This window comes from Rhineura floridana, chromosome 20 (assembly GCF_030035675.1).
Source record: "Rhineura floridana isolate rRhiFlo1 chromosome 20, rRhiFlo1.hap2, whole genome shotgun sequence".
In the NCBI taxonomy this organism is placed as follows: domain Eukaryota; kingdom Metazoa; phylum Chordata; class Lepidosauria; order Squamata; family Rhineuridae; genus Rhineura; species Rhineura floridana.
Window position 1 is genome coordinate 3,794,401 of NC_084499.1, and position 17,955 is coordinate 3,812,355.

The window sequence follows — 17,955 nt, forward strand, 5'->3', positions numbered from 1 at the left end:
GTCAAGCCGAGGCAAGATTTGGACATTGGGGAGCCACCCCCCCAAAGCTTGACCCTTTCCCATTATCCAAAATTCCTCACTATCATGACTCCCTCCTCCAGCCTGCCTTACAGTTCTTTGAGTCTAGTTTTGTTCAAATCTGAGCACCAGAAGCTTCTGTGCAAAGTTGGAGACAGCAGGTGATTTTTTTCCGAAAGAGTCAAAAATAGAGAAAGGCTCTGCCTTAAGCCTCCTCTGGTCAAACGTGTTTTTTTCCTTGTATTGTTTTATTTATTTATTGAAAATATCACAATCCCACCTCTTAATCTTGATTTTGGAAGTGCCAGACAAGATGATCACCATACAGTAACACACATACTGGCTGGTTTTGGGTTTTTTTAAAAGAATTGCCTGCTGTTTTGGATTTTTTAAAATAGCATCATCGTGGTTTTATTATATAACAAATAAGAACTATTAGAAAAACAGATAGTAGACAAGCAGAAGCAAACACAGTCAAAAACCAGCATTAAGGTGTGTTTAAAACCAGTCAAAGGGGGGGGGATATTTACTGAGAGAATTTAGGTGTTGCCCTTCAGCACAAACTCCCAGAGCAGTGCAGTCAAAATAAAGCAATGCAGTAAAATGTTAGTGTTCAGTTTCAAATAAAACCGTGTAATGTTAAAACATTACAAAACTTGCTTAGTGGCAAAAATGTGTGCATGTGGGTGTGTGGGGCAGGGAAAGGGTTACACACTACAAGCAACCATCCGCCTTACAAATGATCATCTGTCTCTGGACCATCACATGCATGTATGCAGTTCACTGTGAAAGGTATTCCTGGTCACTTACATCCACTTTGCCTTTAAGGTGCAGATGTATTTGGAGGGCTGCCACCCAATTCAAGAGATCTTAGGTTGATTAACAGTGCAATCCTATACATGACTACTCAGAAGAAAGCCCCACTGAGTATAGGATTGCAGACTAAGTGTATGAGTTTTAGGCTGCAGTCCTATACATACTTACCTGAGAATTAAGTCCTGCTAAACTCAGTAGGAGCCAGTGTGGTGTAGTGGTTAAGGTGCTGGACTACGACCTGGGAGACCAGGGTTTGAATCCCCACATAGCCATCAAGCTCACTGGGTGACCTTGGGCCAGTCACTGCTTCTCAGCCTCATGAAAACCCTGTTCATAGGGTTGCCATAAGTCGGAATCGACTTGGAAGCAGTACACTTTAAACTCAGTAGGACTTACTTCTGAGTAACCATGCGTAAGGGTGTGCTGTTGATTAAATCTGCATAAAATCTGCAAGTGAGAAAGTACATAATGGATACAACATTTTTGGGGGGAGGGGAGGGTAGCTGCTATAGAGCATTGTCTAAGAGACTGCCATGAATTATGATGTCTCCAGTATAAATCCCGCCTCTGTTACGAACTAACCAGGTGGCCTTCGGCAAGTCACTCTCTCCCTCAGCCCCAGCTGCCTCACCTCAAGGGGACAACAATACAGACCTCAGGGTGGTTGTTTTAAGGACTGCAACTAGATAATTCCAGCGAAACACTTGGAACACATAAATGTGCTATACAAATGTTGTGGTGGTGGCGGCGGTTGTTTTTAAATAATAGTAATATGAGGAGGCATTTGCTACCTTCTCTCACACTGGAGGGAATGCCTCTTCTAAGACAGCATGCTATCTGCAGGGTTTTTTTTAAATAAGTACTTGTATTACAAATGACTTTAAAATTTGGTACCCAATGAATCAGGAGCACAAAATCAATCAAAATGCTTAATCAACGAGGTTAAGCAACTGATAGTTGAGAGAGTCCCCAGCTCATTAAGGCGGGGATGGAGAACTACAACTGTTGCTAGACTACCATTCCCACCTTCCCTGATCACTCAGCAGGCTAGCTGGGGCTGATGGGAGCTGGAGTCCAATGACACTGTGCCACAGGTTGCCCATCCCTGCACTAAAGGGACTAGGGAGGAGACCCATTGGCTGGTGCCGCTTCAAAAGCATCCCAACAACCTAACAGGCGGTATCGATTTGTTCTTTGTCCACCATCCACTGCTTTTATGCGTCCAACTTTTTTCCTCCCCCAAAATATCAGTATTAATATTGATATTTTGAAAGAAACTATCAGTATTTTGAAAACAATTATTGATATTTTGAAGGAAAGGGCTTTGCCGCCTCCTCCTCCTCCACTATTATAGGCTTGGCTTGCTTCCTACATTCAAGGGGAACAAAACTGGCGTCAGGGGAAAGCTGCTGAAGCTCAGAGCACACAGGATCACTTCACAAAGACGGAGAATATGCAGACCACCAAAAAATCCAGTGCTAAATCCAAATTCAGCAGAATTCTCCCCAACCCTAGAAGCGAATGCTGCTCATGTATCAAGAGCCTGCAGGAGAGCTGCTGCTCCTCCCTCTTCCCAGTACTTACTTCTCCAGCTCCTCCTGAGAGTGGGCAAACGTGCAGTTAGTCCCCCGCGGGCACCCGCCTTGCTGTCGCAGGTCACGGCACATGCTGGTTTTGTACTTGCTGTTTGGTTGCGGCTTTCAAAACAAGAGGAGGAGGGGGGAGAAATGCTGTATTGTTTAAACTGAGTCCGGAACACACCCCTATCTGTATTATTACGGATCCCACTCTTCAGAGTGAGAGAAACACAACCAATAGCCTTTGGCTTTTACTGACAGTTAATGCGTTCTGTACTCGCCGTGTTGAGAAATGGTGACAGAATGCAAGGCGGTGCAAGGAAGAGGGAGAATCAGTCAGGAGAGCCACTCCCTGCCTCTTAACTCCCACCCCACATAAGTCCACAGGGGCCAAACCCCAGGAATCCAAGGGGCAAGCAGCCAGCAACTTCAGGGGAGTTAAAGAACATAGCAACTGCCCTGATGGATCACACCAAAGGCCCTTCTAGCCCGCTGGTTGGGTTCTTCCTTCCTTTCCTTTTCTCATATAAAAAAAAAGTTAGCTGCAACAAATAAACATTCTTACATTATTCACATGGTTTTGTTTTTAATTCCCGTTAGCCAAAGTGGATCCCAGATCTCAGAGTGTTGCAGATTCATGCTGAATGTAAAAAGGGAATGACTCCAATTGAGACACAGAGGGTGCAAGGTTTGAAACACAATAAAAAAATCCCACACGAATACAAGACAGAGCACACACTGATTAGTAGAAGGCCATGCTTAATGCTTTGGTTCCTAAGCGCAGGAAACCGGGTGCCTTTGGCCACCCACAAGCAGGGCACGAAGGTGGTAGCTGTCACCATGCCCACAACCTCTGGCTTACTGCCAGCCATCTGGAATCTGGAAACATGGTGCCTGAGGTCACTGAGCAAATGGGCATTCAGAGATACATCCCCCCATTAACTTATCTCATCCTTTCAAACCTATTTTTTTTCCAAAGTAGCATATTTATATATTTTTGGTGTCTTGGCCTGGACCCAGCTGGCTGCAGGAGGAAGGTGTGGTCTCCCACTGCCCCAAGGAAGGGCCAGCTCCTGCCAGGGGAGAGTGACAACGAAACAGAGCCAGGTTTCTTCTTTCACTTGTGTGCGTTACTGATTTTAACACCACTCCTCTGCTCGCTCCCCTGCCACATCTCTGAGTGGTGGCATTTTGCGGTGTTCCAAATGCACACAGAGCCAAAGACTCCTCATCCCATCCAATGCTTTCCAGCGCATCTAACAGCAAGAAGGTGAGGAAGCACACATTTGGGGAATGCTTCATAGCCTGCTTGGCCAGCTTTAGGAACGTGGAATCAGAGCGCTGGAAGGAGCTGTTAAGGCCATCGAGTCCAACCCCCGGCTGAATAGGAAGCTGCCTCAGCTGTAGGAACAGAGGGAGCCGCCTTATGCCAAGTCAGACCATTGGTCCATCTCCTTCAGCACTGTCTACACTGACTGGCAGCAGCTCTCCAGGGTTTCAGGTACGAGTCTCTCCCAGCCCTACCTGGAGATGCCAGAGTGTGATCCATATATACTTTTCTACCCTTAAGGATCTAGGGATGAGATCCCTTTGGGGGCCCCATGGTCTGCTAGCAGGGCCGGCTCCAGACATGCCAGGGCTCTAGGGCACCAGCATGCCTTGGGCTCCACCACACGCACACACCCCCACGTGTCTCTCACAGGGAGGGAGCTTCTTCCACCCGCCCATTTGCTGGCTTCGTCTCTCCTGTCTTTTGCGGCTGCACAGGCTGCTACGCGCGCGCATCGCTGCCATCAATCAAGATGGCACTGGAAGCTTCAGCCCCCTAGGGAAACCTCAGCCACCATCCTGGTTAATGGCAGTCCTGCGTACGCAGCTCGCAGCCTCAAAAGATAGGAGAGACAGTCAGGCAGAAGAAGCTTCCTTTCTGTGATCCGTGGCAGCTACTCTCTGCCGCGGGTAGTGGAAAAGGAGTACTACTCCTCCCCCATCCTACTGAGAGGCCCCTCAGAGGCCTCTGTGGCTCCAGGGGCCCTTGGCCAGGGCCTGACCTGGCCGCCCTTTGGGACCGGCCCTGTCTGATAGGGTGGTGACTAGGGATGGGATCCGTTGGCGCTGGCTCACAAGCATTCCGTCGACCTAACAGGCTGGTGTCGATCCGAGTTCATTCTGTATCCGCTAGACGCTGTTTTTAATGATCCATGTGTTTTTTTCCACTCAGAAAAAATATTGATATTAATATTGGTATTATAAAGGGAAATATCAACATTTTGAAGAAAATATCAATGTTTTAAAAGGAAATATTGATAGATTATCATTCTTACAATCAATGTTTTAGAGGTTTTTTTTAAAAAAGGTCCGTTTTTAAAAATAGCCACAGCAATTCACTATATTAAAATCCGATCCTCAGTGAGAATAAGTGAATTAATGGGAAATTTGGTACCAAATCTGAATTGGGTGGAATTCTAGCACATCCTTAGTGGTGGCCACCCCAGACCGTTTCCTCTTGGGAATCAGCTTCCCAGCACTGAGTGGTAGATCTCCTGGGAGCATGCCCTTTTTAAGCAAGTGGCTATACTCTTCCTTTTAAGGAACGCTTTTCATTATTAACATTTTATGATTTTCCCATTTATTTTAAGCAATTAATTAATTAATTTTATTTTTTCAGAATTTCTTGCCAAGTTTTCAAGGTGGCTAACAAACATAATTTTAAAAAAACGATGAAAAAGCAATCCATCCCTGTCCTCATAACTAAAAACTGGAGAGAAAAACATATAAACCAGCAGCCAATCCTAAAAATAAACAAAACAAAAAACAGATTTACGTTTAAAAAGGAGAGAACACGACTTCCGGGAAGGGTGACTTCGCTTGTGCCTGCTTTTGGGACGGGCTCCCGCCTCAAAAGAAGCTTATTCAGATATAAATCAGTCAGAACATTTTTTTTTTGACTGATGAAATTTCTCCCGGGCAGGGAGAAACGTAGAGATCAACCTCAAAAGCCTGTTTTTGTTGGGAGGACTGGATTTCATTAATTTATGAGATAAGGTCCAGCCAACAATGCCGGACGGACTTCCTAACAAGCTCTATCTGCTTAAGCGATACGTTTATCTTTTCTTTAAAGAGAGAACGGACTAACAGGCAAGCACCCTTCTTTCTATTATTTTTTTTACTTGGTTTAAATTGTTGCAGCAAAAGGAGATTTGTCAGATTGATCGGCTTTGGACAACTTCTGGGTGACATATAGCTCTTCTCTGTTATTCACGAAATTAACAGCTTATCTCTGTTTCTGTCGCAAAAAGCTGTCCTGGAAGTGCATTCTAAAGATAATAAACAGAAGAGGGATTTCTATTCCTGATTTCTATTCCGAGAAATATTATATTGTCTGGGACTATTCTCTTTTTGGTCTATTTTATTTTGACGAATCTGCTTCTTCACGACGCCACTAACTGTTTTGATGCTGGGAACTAAATTTGTTTTGCATTCTTGAACATAGAGAGATAAGGCAGGTTGCTCTGTTTATACTGTGATGTCATCAAGCCTGGAATATTAACCCAATTGTTGCTGAAATAAGAAGTGGTTCTTCTTTATTTTTGTTTTGCTTTGTTTTCGTGGTTTTAAAAATGGCAATCAAGAAAGTGGCTGAGAATCTGGAAGTAATTATGTTTCAGAAAATAATGGATGAGATTGAGATAACGAAACAAACCCTGCGACAGGGTAGTAAGGAGCTGAAAATTGAACTGAGCAAAATGACGCAGGAGCTTAAAGAAATAGGGGATCCTGTGAGAGAGGAGAATGAGATCAGAGATGAGAAAAGAAAAAATAAAGGGAAGATACAAGCCCTGGAGATTGGAACAAATGTGGAATTGGAAAAAGATCTGGAGTTTATGGATTTTAGAAATAAAATCTACTGTTTGGAATTTAACGTTATCTCTGAAGAAATTAATGAAGATATTAGAGATAAAGTTATCAATGGCTTGGATAATCTTCTGGACTGGAATGATGTGATGGAGCTTGATATAGAGAAAATCTATGGAATTAACTGCAGCCATGTGACAATGGAAAAACTCTTAAGAGATGAGCCAGTGCATTTTGTAAAAAAGAAGAACACAGATATGACTTTACAACAGTATTTCAGCAACTTATTCCGAATGGATGGCAAGAAAATATTTGGGATAGAGGAAATTCCCATCAGACTCTTATTATATGACTATGGCTACAACAGCAAGATTATTATGGAATACTGATAATGGAAGATTGGACACTGAAATTACTGGACTTAACAGGACTATTGAAGAAGGAAGATGGAACTAATAGGGATAATGGAATAATGGCTATTGAAATTATTGGACCTAACAGATTCTGATGAGATGGATTAATCGAAATGTTTATTTGGACTATGGTTATGACAATAAGATTATTATAATTATTAACAAGATGGATTAATTGACATATTTATTTGGAGAAAAATTGATAGATATATTTCTTAAAGAATTGAAACCTCTCTTTGACTTTTTGTGGAAAGAATAAAGTAATGTTTATGAGATTTGATGATTAATTAAGATAACTACTGGAGGAAAGTGATTTTATAATATGATTTAAGAGACAGGATTGTTATATATTGTAGACCTATAACTGATTTGATATGTGACAAATGGGAAGTCAACATTTTATTTTTTTTTGTTTAATCATTTTTGTTTTGTTTTTTGTCTTTGAATGTTTTATGATTTTGTTTTCTATGTTTTATGAAAATTTGAATAAAAATTATTGTAAAAAAAAAAAAAAGGAGAGAACACAGGGAGTCCAAAAGCGATCAATGGGGAAATTCTATGCATGTCTACTCTGAAGTAAGCCCCACTGAGGTCAATAGAGCTTATTCCCAGGTAAGTGAGTGCAAGACTGCAGTCAAAGACAGGTTCCACAGCTTGGACACCACCACAGAGAAGGCCCTCCGTGCTTTTTACCACCTCTTAAAAAATGCTGGGTGCTGGTTTTAACCCTTTCCCTCTGCTGATTTACAGCTGTATGGTTGCATCCTAATTGTTCTCCGGTTTGGGAATCTACTTATGAACATAGGAAGCTGCCGTACAGTGAGTCAACCATTGGTCCATCTAGCTCAGTATGGGCTACACTGACTCGCAGCGGCTCTCCAGGGAGATGCTGGGGACTGAACCTGGGACCTCAGGTAAGGCTTCCTTCCACTTAAAAGAGCCTAACAATGAGTCAGTCAGCCAGTCACCTGTGGAGTTTCATGGCCTTTCCTACTGTAGTTCTGAATGAAGTCCACTAGGCCATGGACAACCGTTTTCACAGCCACCATAGCGTTCTCCAGCTGTTCCCAGGTCGGAGATGCTGCATCTGTGGGAGCAGCAAAAGAGGAGGAGGGAAAGAGTTAACTATTGGTAGCCGGCAGGAACATGTCGCATTTTTGTCAGATTTGACATTTCTGCTAAGTTGAGCAGAAATGTCTCTTGAAGAGCCTGGCAGAACTAACCAAAATGGAGCTTTGTTGAAAATATTCCCTCAGGTATTCATCCGTTAAAAATTCCCGTCATGCTGCACTGACGATTGAGATGATATCGCTTTATCAATAATATTTTCCTGGTAGACCCAAACTGGAGTCCCCAAGTCCCCCCGCTCCGCCCCAATCCGTGGTTGGGCTCCTACTGCTTCTGCTACCTGACAACTGACAACAACTGCATAAATCAGCTTTCCCTTACCTGATGCCCTCTGTATGTTTTGGACTACAACTCTCATCAGCCTCAGCCAGCATAGGGAGTGGTCAGGGGTGATGGGAACTGTAGTCGAACACCTGGAGGCCTCCAGATCCCTACTAGGAATGCTGTCCTGCAGAGGACATGGCATGAACCAGGTTTGCAGATTGTCATGTGGAACAAAAGTGTATCTGGGTTTCCCATTGCACGTACAAATGTGACTATATGTGAAGCAACTCTAAGAGAAAAATTTCACAGGGCAGAGGGTGAGAGGAACCAAACATATCCCTCTCCTTTTGTAAGAAAGAAGGTAAAATGAAATTTGAGTGCGTGCATTCAAGTACACACACAACAGATCACTCACATACCTGGATTAGGATCTATGTTGGCCAATAATTCCAAATGGGGCCGAAGCCTGTTTAAATTTGCAGGGTCACCTGTACGCTGCAGAACGATGGTCAATTCCTGCACACTTTTTGCAAAGGATTCTGGGGACTGAAGCTAATGAAAAGAAACACACAAGCGTTTGGCATAATACAAAGAAAAAATGTGAATGTTAAGAGTATATGAAGAGTCCCAGTTGGATGAGGCCAAAAGCCCATCTGGTCCAGCATCCTGTTCTCAGAGTGGCCAATCAGATTCCTCTGGGATGCCCACAAGGACCTGACCATGCCAGCACTTTCCCCTCTTGCAGTTCTGAGCAACTGGTATTCAGAGGCATAGCCATTGTGGCTAGCAGCCATTGACGTGAATTTGTCTAATTTGTCTAATCCTTCGTGAATTCCTCTAATCCTCTTTTATAGCCATCTGAGTTGGTGGCCTTCAGTGCCTCTTGTGGGAGCGAATTCCCCATCTCAACTATGCCTTTGCGGAGTACTTTGCTTTGTCTATCCTGAATCTTCCAACCAAAGGCCCAAAGTTTTAGTATTATGGGAGAAGGAGAAGGATTTCTCTCCTCCTACTCTCTCCACACTGTGTGTAATCGTATACACCCCCTATCATGTCCTCCCATTTCTTGGCTGTTTTCTAAAACAAAAAGTGTCGTTGAAATGTTGTAATCCTTCCTCATGGGGGAGCTGTTCTATCCCCTTGACCATCCTGGTTGCCGTTTCCTGAACCTTTCCCACCCCTTTTTGAAACCAGGTGACCAGAACTATACACAGTATTCCAAGTGTGGTGTGAGATCCAATGAGTGTATATTTGTGGCTCAAGAAACATCAAAGTCCCGGTCCACAAATCTTTCTTTTTAATGCGTTTTCGGTTTTGCACTTTAAAACGGTTATTATTTGACTGACCTCAGCCTAAGGTGTAGGCAGGAGGGAACTGTTTCTTAATTCAAGGGCACGTCTTCAGATTGTGTAAACTGAGAATCAGTGCTGAGAATCTGCACCTCTCAGCTCAGAATCTGCCCTATGCAGCTTCATCACCAGACGTGGCATCCCGGGGGGGGGGGGGGGAGAAAAAAGAAACAGCTATTTTGAAGCTGCTGTGCACCTTGTCAATGATGGACTGCATGTGGGATTTGTGGGCCAAATCTCCATAAAGGAGAGAAGACCACTGCTCTGGTGAGATCCGAAGCCCAGCTTCCATGGCGATGTGGACGATCTGAGCGTCATGTTCCCTACGCAATGCCTCGTAGCTGCGAAATTCCTCTTTCAGCTGCATCAGAGAAGAGTCTTCATCCCTCTTGGTGACCTACACAAATCAGTCAGTCTATAAACAAGTCTGATGCACTCAAACATCAATTTAAAGGACTGTGGGGTGCACCAATGTACAGATGCAGTCTATCTGAACTGCACTGCTTTCAATAAAATGAGTGCTCTGAGACACATCACCTCTTCACACACACATCCAAGTGTGCCATACATTGTTAAATGCAATGCATCCACAGGGGTGAATACAATTTATTTATTTATTTATTTGTTTGTTTGTTTGTTTGTTTGTTTGACTTTTATACCGCCCGACTAGCAATAGCTCTCTGGGCAGTGAACACAAGAAATACAATAAAATCACATAGTATAATACAACAAAAACATATAAAATAAAATAATCTAAAATCAATCACAGCAGATTTTAAAATTACGTTAACTTAAATTAATATGCCTCGGAAAAGAGGAAGGTTTTAACTTGGCGCCAAAAGGATAACAATGTCGGCGCCAAGCGGACCTCCTCGGGGAGACTATTCCACAGTTCGGGGGCCACCACTGAGAAGGCCATAGATCTTGTCACCACTCTCCGGGCTTCCCTATGAGTCGGAACCCGGAGGAGGGCCTTCGTAGTAGAACGTAGAGTACGGGCCGGTTCGTATCGGGAGAGGCGTTCCGACAAGTATCGTGGTCTCGCGCCGTATAAGGCTTTATAGGTTAATACCAACACTTTGAATCTGGCCCGGAAGCATATTGGTAGCCAGTGCACATTAGGATGGTTGCATTATCACCAATGACTGCTATTGTGGACAGCACTATCCTACTTTACATACATTTAAACTTTAATAAAATTGACAGAGACTTGTCATGCTGCCAGTGGGACAGGAAATCACTGTCCCCATTCAAGCCCAAACAGACAGAATCAAACTTCTTGGAAAATCATCAGTTTCACACTGAAGTCTTCCTTTTCAAGAAAAAAAAACCTCCTACAGTAGGAGCAAGATTCACAAACTGCAAACATTTTTATTGGGTTGGCACTTACTACTAAACTGCCCCAATCTTTTTTGAAGTCATTAAAACCAACTTTGCTAAGTGTGAGCTGCCAAGCTGCAGAGAATCTACAGTTGAGGGTCTTGTAGGTCATGTAGTCCAACCCTTTGCTCAGTGCAGGATATCCAGAGATCTACAGCATCCCTAGCAGGTGGATGTTCAGACTGCCTGAAGGCCTACAGCAAGAAAGAGCCACCAACACCCTAGGTCAGGAGTCGGGAACCTTGGACCCTCCAGATATTGCTGAATTGCAACTCCCATCATCCCCAGCCATCATGGCCAAAGGCCAGGGGATGATGAGAGTTGCAGTTCAGCAACATCCAGAGGGCCAATGGTTCCCCACCTCTGCTCTTGGTAGCTGTGTCCACTCTCACCATCAAAAGGTTCCTCCTAATGTTTTGACAAAACCTACGTGTAATGTAAGCCCATTAGATCTACTTCTGCCCTCTGGGATAGCAGGAAACAAGTTTTTGCCCACTTCTATGGGACAGCCCCTTCAAGATTTTTTTTTTTAATCTACTGGACTCATTAGTCGCTTTACAAAAACATCTCAAAGCAACTTTAAAAAAATAATACTATGCAAAATATTTAAAATGAATGCACAACACAAGGTAATCAAACCATGACAACAATGTCTCCACTCTGACTTTCCCCACCCCCACTGGTCTGATCTCAAGCTGAAAAGAAGGAGACACCAGAAATGTTTAATGTTGGCACCAAGTGAGGCTCCCTGGGGATAGCACTCCATAGATTTGGGGAGGGGGACTACTGAAAAGGCCCATTCTCTTATTGCCACTCTCTGGACTGCTGCTGGTGGGGTCACACAGAGAAGGACCTTTGATGCTGACCTCCATAATGCTGTCTATCATGCCCTCCTCTAAACCTATTCTATTTTGTCTATACTCTTCTTAAAGTGCAGAGCCCAGAACTGGACACAGCACTTCAAATGAGGTCTGACCAGTGAAGAATAAAGTGCAACTATAGCAGAGCTTGGAAAAGTTACTTTTTTGGACTACAAATCCCATCAGCCCACTCCAGTGGCCATGCTGGCTGGGGCTGATGGGAGCTGTAGTTTAAAAAAGTAACTTTTCCAAGCTCTGAACTATAGCTTCCCATGACTTGGAAACTTTATTACTATTCAAGCAACTTAAAATCACTCTGGCCTTTTTTGCAGCTGCATCACACTGCTGACTCATGTCCAGCCTGTGATTGACGCTGCCTTTAGAAATGAAAATCTCAGGCACTACACCTTGAAGCATGACGCTCGATACAGCAGCTGCACCACATGGCCAATGCTGGTTTTGGATGCCTGAGGGAATCTTGGCTCCAGCCTCTGGACGACAAAAAGCACCAAGACTTTCCTGGAGAGGGCTGAGCCGTCTTCCAAGGCCAGCAGCACCAGCTTCAAGGCTTCTTCCTGCATAGCTAGAAAGCCAAAAGCTGAAGTTACTCTTTGCCCAGATTTTTCCAGCAGTGAGGGCTGGAAACTTAAATGGTTTGCTCTAAAAAACTCCAGAGAGCCCATCTGCTTCAATCCCAAGGGGTAGGTGGGGGCAGGGAAGGCATATTTCTCAAACAGTGACATCATCACCACCTTGGCCATTTTTAGAACTCTGGAAAGAGATCACATAGAAGCTGGAAAAAAACAGCATCTATTCCCAGCTTTGTGAGCGATACTCAGCATGATCCTAGACATGTCTATTCAGAAATAAGTCTAACTGAATTCAGTGGGACTTACTCCAGGGGAAGTGTGTACAGGATTGCAGCTTCAGAATTCCATCTTGACAAGCTCATCTTCCTATTTTAACAGCAGGGATGGGGGACAGCCCCTCTCAGCATTAGTGCCAGTCTTACTAAAGCTCTTGGCTTCCCTTGAAACTCCTCCAACCATTTGCTCAATGAGACTGGCCCACCAACACGACACCTGCGGGCACCACGGGGCCCTCATATACCTCCCTGGCACACACCAAGGCTCCCTGCCCCTCCCAGTTTTTTATTTTTATTACTAAGATTGTTTGTTTTTGGCAGGGGAGAAGGGGCTGCCAGTTTTCCTTCTGTAAAAAGGGTAAAAGCCCTCTGCTGCCTATGCCAGTTCTCTATTTATAGAGAGTTTTTAAGTCCAGGCTCTCCTATTTTACTACCTATCTGGTGCACGTGTATCAGGGAGAGCAGAAGGGGTGTGCAGCAATTGTTGGACTCGCTTGCAGGTAACTATTTATGGAATTCCCGTCCCCGAGAGCTATGTTTGGCTCCCTCCTTGATTTCTTTTAGACACGTCCTTAAGACTTTTCTTTCTCGGCCGTCTTCTAGTTGCAATGAGCTGGGGCGGTTGGTATCCTGTGTCAGGAAGAAGGGGGCTGACTGTGGAGTTTTCATTACTTGCTTGTCTGTTTTATATTTAAGAATAAAGGAAGCTGCCTCATACTGAGCCAGACCAATGTTCTACCTAGCTCAGTAGTGTCTACACGGACTGGCAGCAGCTCTCCAGCGTTTCAGGCAACCCTACCTGGAGATGCCATCATGGATTGCACTTGGGGTCTTTTGTATGCAAAACAGGTGCTCCAACGCTGTGCTATGGCCCTTCAGAATGAGATAAATTATATATTGATTTTAACTGTGTCATTAAGACAGTTTTACTTTTTCGTTGCCATTCTTTTATTGTAAACCTCTTAGGGAGGATCTACGGTCCTGAAAAGTGGAATAGAGACCATTTTAAATAAAATAAGTAACTGCTCCAAGCATCCTTCCATAAAAAAGGGGGTTCCTGGACATGGGGGGGGGGGCTTATACGAGGAATAGCTTCTGACGTTTTTGATTTTGTTTTGAAGCCTTTCCACTCCCTTCTCTTTCCCCACAGCTAATACATCAAGGAAATGTGAGATGACAAAAAAAAAAGTAGGTATAGCAGCACCCAAGTGAGCGAGCGAGATTCACATCCTATCTCTATACTGCCCAGCCTGGACTTACCTGGCCCTAGGAACTGGCACCCTCGTGCCCGGACAGCAGCCCAGAGGTTGGCAGACAGCTGCTGAGGGTTCTGGTGCTGCAAGATCAGCTCAGTCACGGTCCTCTCACCAAGGGAACGGGCTGCCCGCATGGCCCTGACCCGACCTTCCTCTTCTACCAGCTGACAGTTCACCAGCGTTACCAGCTTCCGTTGCATGGGCCGGCTTAGGGCACTCTGGTTCAGACTGGCAACACCTATGGAGGGAGGAACAGGAGAAAGGTTAGAAGAGAGGCATGCCAATTCATGTGAAAGAGAAGGGTTTTTGTTCTCAACAGACCAGGCAGGATGGCACCTGAAACATATACACAGGGGGATAAATCCGTCCAGGTCACATTTCAGTGTGAATCTATCATATTTGCACTTCCTGAACCAATACACAATCCAAAACACCACTCTCCTATGAAGCTGACACGGCTCTGAACTTTGCAGTGCAGTTCCCCAATCAAAGAATCCATATAAAAATTATAGTAGTGAAAAATGCACTTTAAAATGCATGTAATTGTAATAATTATGCACAAAAATGCATTCTATTGTTCGCAAAAACACATATACTAGGCAAAATTGTGTACAGAAATGTGCGCAAACGTGTAAGCATTTTCAGTGCAGACTTAATTAAAAAAAAGCAGCAAATCTTCACAAACAAGTGGGGTGAACCAAACTTAAGGTTAGAAAAACGAGGGATTTGCTCGTGGGCTTCCCATCAGCCTCTGGGTAGCCGCCGCTGTGGGAAACAAGATGCTAGACTGGAAGGGCCCTTGCTCTGACCCAACAGGGTCCTTCTTATGTTCTCAGGATCTTGGTTCAAGCTCCTTTTGACTAGTGCCTGGCACTCCTGAACCTTTTCAGGGGCAGGGTTACAGTTCAATGTTAGACCAGAAGCTTTGCATGCAGAAGGTGCCACGGTCAATCTGGGTATCTCCATTTAAAAAGTGATCAGGTAGCAGATGCCATGAAAGACCTCTGCCTGAGACCCTGAAGAGCAGTTGAGCAGAAGATCCTCGTAGAGACGGACAAATGGTCTACGGCAGCTTCCTTTGTTCAGTTCGTATTTAAAACCTCTCAACACCTTGCTCGACTCCAAAGGAACCAGGGCTTCTTTCACTAGCTCACATGGGAACTTACCCTTGCCTCCACTTAGAGGCTTTAAATAAAGTGCCAGGTCTTCAACACATTTCTTTGCCACTTCATAGTGTTTGTTCTCTCCTACGTTACTTAGCTTGATGGTCTGGTGATCAGGTACCTATAACAGTCACAAGAAGAAAGAAGGAAAGCAGTTACCGACGTTTGTTAACAAAAGGAAGGAGAGGGGTATATGTCACTATTGTAACGCTGCAGGAAATTGTTTACCATTTCTGAACAAGCACCTTAACTCTTGAATGATGCAAGATCACAGAGTTAACACTTAAAATGTAGCCTGGTTAACAAACAGCAACGCTTCCTTATTTAATTAGCCTAAGACCAAGCCAGACAGATAACTGTACTACCTTACAGGGGAGAGGGGAACGAAGAAACAAAATGCAGATGTCTCAAAGTGCAACTTTAATGCAGCCACCTCCTTTGGTGTTTTGAGAAAAGCATGCCTTCACTTGAACCCAGCTAAAAAGAGTGACAGTGCAAAGGAGCCAATCAAACAGAAGGAAGAGTAATACATTAATATCAAGACAATAAAATGGAAACACACTGGCCCGTTTCGTACCTAATGTTAATGCCTGCCCTACAATTTACAGCTCGTCATTTATCTGGGAGAGCGGAACCACAAGGCCAGGTTCAGATGACTCACTAAGTCAAACCATGGCTTAACTTAGCGCAGCAACAAAATGACCGGAGGACGAGCAAGCAACGTTCCTCTCTGGGAGTCTGCATGTTTGCGTTAAGCCATAGTTTGGCTTACAGTGACTTCATGTGAATGAGGCCACCAGGAAATACCCACATATATGGTACCTCTTCTCTCTGTTCCTTCAGATTCCTCTTTTCTGCCTGGCCTTTGACTTACCTTTAATCCTCATCCCCAGACTTTAAGTACATGGAACAGCATTTGCCCACATTCCTCCTCTTGTCTCCCCCTCTCTTACTGTCCCAGGTTGTGCACACACCACACATGTAAAACACATTATTCTCCTCAAATAATCCTGGGAACCATAGTTTGTTACGGGTGCTGAGAGGGGTAAACTACACTTCTTTGGGGGACATAATGTGCTTTAACCGTACAGTGCGCATGCAGCCATAGTGCCCGTTTTAGACTGGAGCCTCCTGCCATGTTACCTGCGTAACTCTCTGAAGCGCTCATGGCACATGTCATACAAATGGCTCCTGAGCTTCCCCCTCCCCCAGACCACTTGAAAACTGCTTAGGGTCTCGACAGACCACGACTGTTTCCGCTGCCTGTTGTAGCGAGTGTAATGCGCTGTGCTAAACGCTGTAAGGTTTTTAATTGTAATTTTTGCCTCTTTTCTTTCTTACATATTGTATGACTATTTTATTGTTCAAGATATAATTTTTATTGCAGCGTTTTACTGTACAAGAAACTGCAATGTAAGATATAAAAGCAGCAATAAGAATTGCTTATTAAAACTTATTGCAACTAAAATTAATGTGAACATTCAGCGTAACGGGCGTGCCATCTCCTGTTTCCAACCACAAATATTCAGACATGCTGCGGACCAGATGAACAAAGCTAGGATACCATCAGTGATCTGCGGACTGCAGTTTGGGAAACCCTGGGATATATAAATCGTAACAATGTCAAACAGGCATTTATTGTATGGATCGAAAACTCTGAACTAGTCTAAGGATTGGCCCAGCGTGGAAGCGTAAACGGTTATCTTAGTCAACAGTGCTGTCGTTTGGTTTTATTTCTGCAAGGTTCCCTCCCCACTGAAAAGCAGCTATCCAAGGTGGAAGCATTTTCAGAAATGTAATCTATGTAGTTGGGGCTGAAGCACCAGGCAACTTAAGCCATCCTTTCCTCCCTGCTGGCCCAAGATTATTTTGCTGTCTAAGGCGAAGGACAAAGGTGGCATCCCTCTCCACTTCATGTATGGAAGCTGATGGGCCGGAACTTCAATTTTAATTCAATGCTGGTGACGGGATGGTGTCCTCCACCACACCTGAGGCAGCAGGCTAGTTTTTTTTGGGGGGGGGGAAGCAGGACATGCCATGTAACTGTAATTGCTTTTGTTGTTATTAAAATGTTGTGTTGATGTGTTTGTCTTCCTGGGCTCCTTTGGGAGGAAGGGTGGGATATAAATTCAACAACTAAATAAAATCTGCTGCCTGGGGCAGTTGCAAACAGTAGGGCCAGTCCTGCATCCATGACCCAGATCTAGCTCACCTTCAGCCAGGAGTGACAGCTGAAAAAAAGAGAGAGCCCTTTCTCAATCTATTTGCACTTCAGACATTTGCACTTCAGACAATGTGCGTGCAAGTTAAATACGCATGAACCTCAAGAGGACTGGATATTTCAGAGGAGTGCTAATTCTGAAAAGGTTTGAAGAGCTGCATTGACTTTACCTGGGCTCCAACTAACTGGAGAAGTGCAAAGTTTACAGGAAGCACATCAATGTCGGTGTTGATGGCTGTCTGGTCGAAAGGGCAGGCCTTGCGGTGCAGCTTATTCAGGCAGGTCTTACAGACCGTGTGTGAACAGCCTAAGCTGATGGGCTTGTGCACGTTCTCATCAAACTCGTTGTAGCAGATTGGACAGGACAGGAATTCCGTCCACTGCGCTGCCTGCACAGGCATCCTGGAAGCTGGGCGCTCGGTCTGACAGCTAGCAAACCATGTCGTCACTGTCCAGGATTTGGCAGCTGTGAAGCAAACAAAAATGCATTTTTATACACACACACGTATCTTTAGCTCCCTTTTCATCTCTGGTGGGGCTCTAAGAAGAATGGAAGCCTTTGCTTCTGATTTCAATTAACCAGTTTAGTGTTATGTCCCAAGTCCTAAACTGTGTGAAGTTTAAATATGATTTGTTGGAAGCAAACCACAATTCGAAGTAGGCTCATTTCAAATAAATCATAGTTAAAAATGACCACATCAGAGAAAGAGGTGGGAGGGCCTGAGCCTGGAGGGATGCTAGGCTTGCTCCCACCACAATAAACTATGGTTTATCATATCCAAATTATACC

At 44.3% G+C, this 17,955-nt stretch overlaps 1 protein-coding gene and 1 non-coding gene across 3 annotated transcripts in view; both read right to left on the minus strand.

Moving 5' to 3' along the window:
* The window catches only part of RC3H2 (ring finger and CCCH-type domains 2), a 56,484-nt gene that overhangs the window by 20,718 nt on the left and 17,811 nt on the right, over positions 1–17,955 (minus strand). For both annotated transcript variants that reach the window (XM_061603758.1, XM_061603757.1), the window contains exons 2-9: positions 17,336–17,631; positions 14,948–15,065; positions 13,786–14,019; positions 12,068–12,243; positions 9,617–9,817; positions 8,491–8,623; positions 7,648–7,766; positions 2,419–2,531 (exon numbers count right to left, since the gene is read on the minus strand). In XM_061603758.1, coding sequence (XP_061459742.1) covers positions 2,419–2,531; positions 7,648–7,766; positions 8,491–8,623; positions 9,617–9,817; positions 12,068–12,243; positions 13,786–14,019; positions 14,948–15,065; positions 17,336–17,566 — 1,325 coding nt within the window. In that variant the 5' untranslated portion in view covers positions 17,567–17,631. The remainder of the gene's footprint in view (positions 1–2,418; positions 2,532–7,647; positions 7,767–8,490; positions 8,624–9,616; positions 9,818–12,067; positions 12,244–13,785; positions 14,020–14,947; positions 15,066–17,335; positions 17,632–17,955) is intronic.
* On the minus strand, positions 9,465–9,557 carry LOC133374053 (small nucleolar RNA SNORD90). The gene has a single exon (XR_009759811.1). It is a non-coding gene; the product is annotated as a small nucleolar RNA SNORD90 (small nucleolar RNA).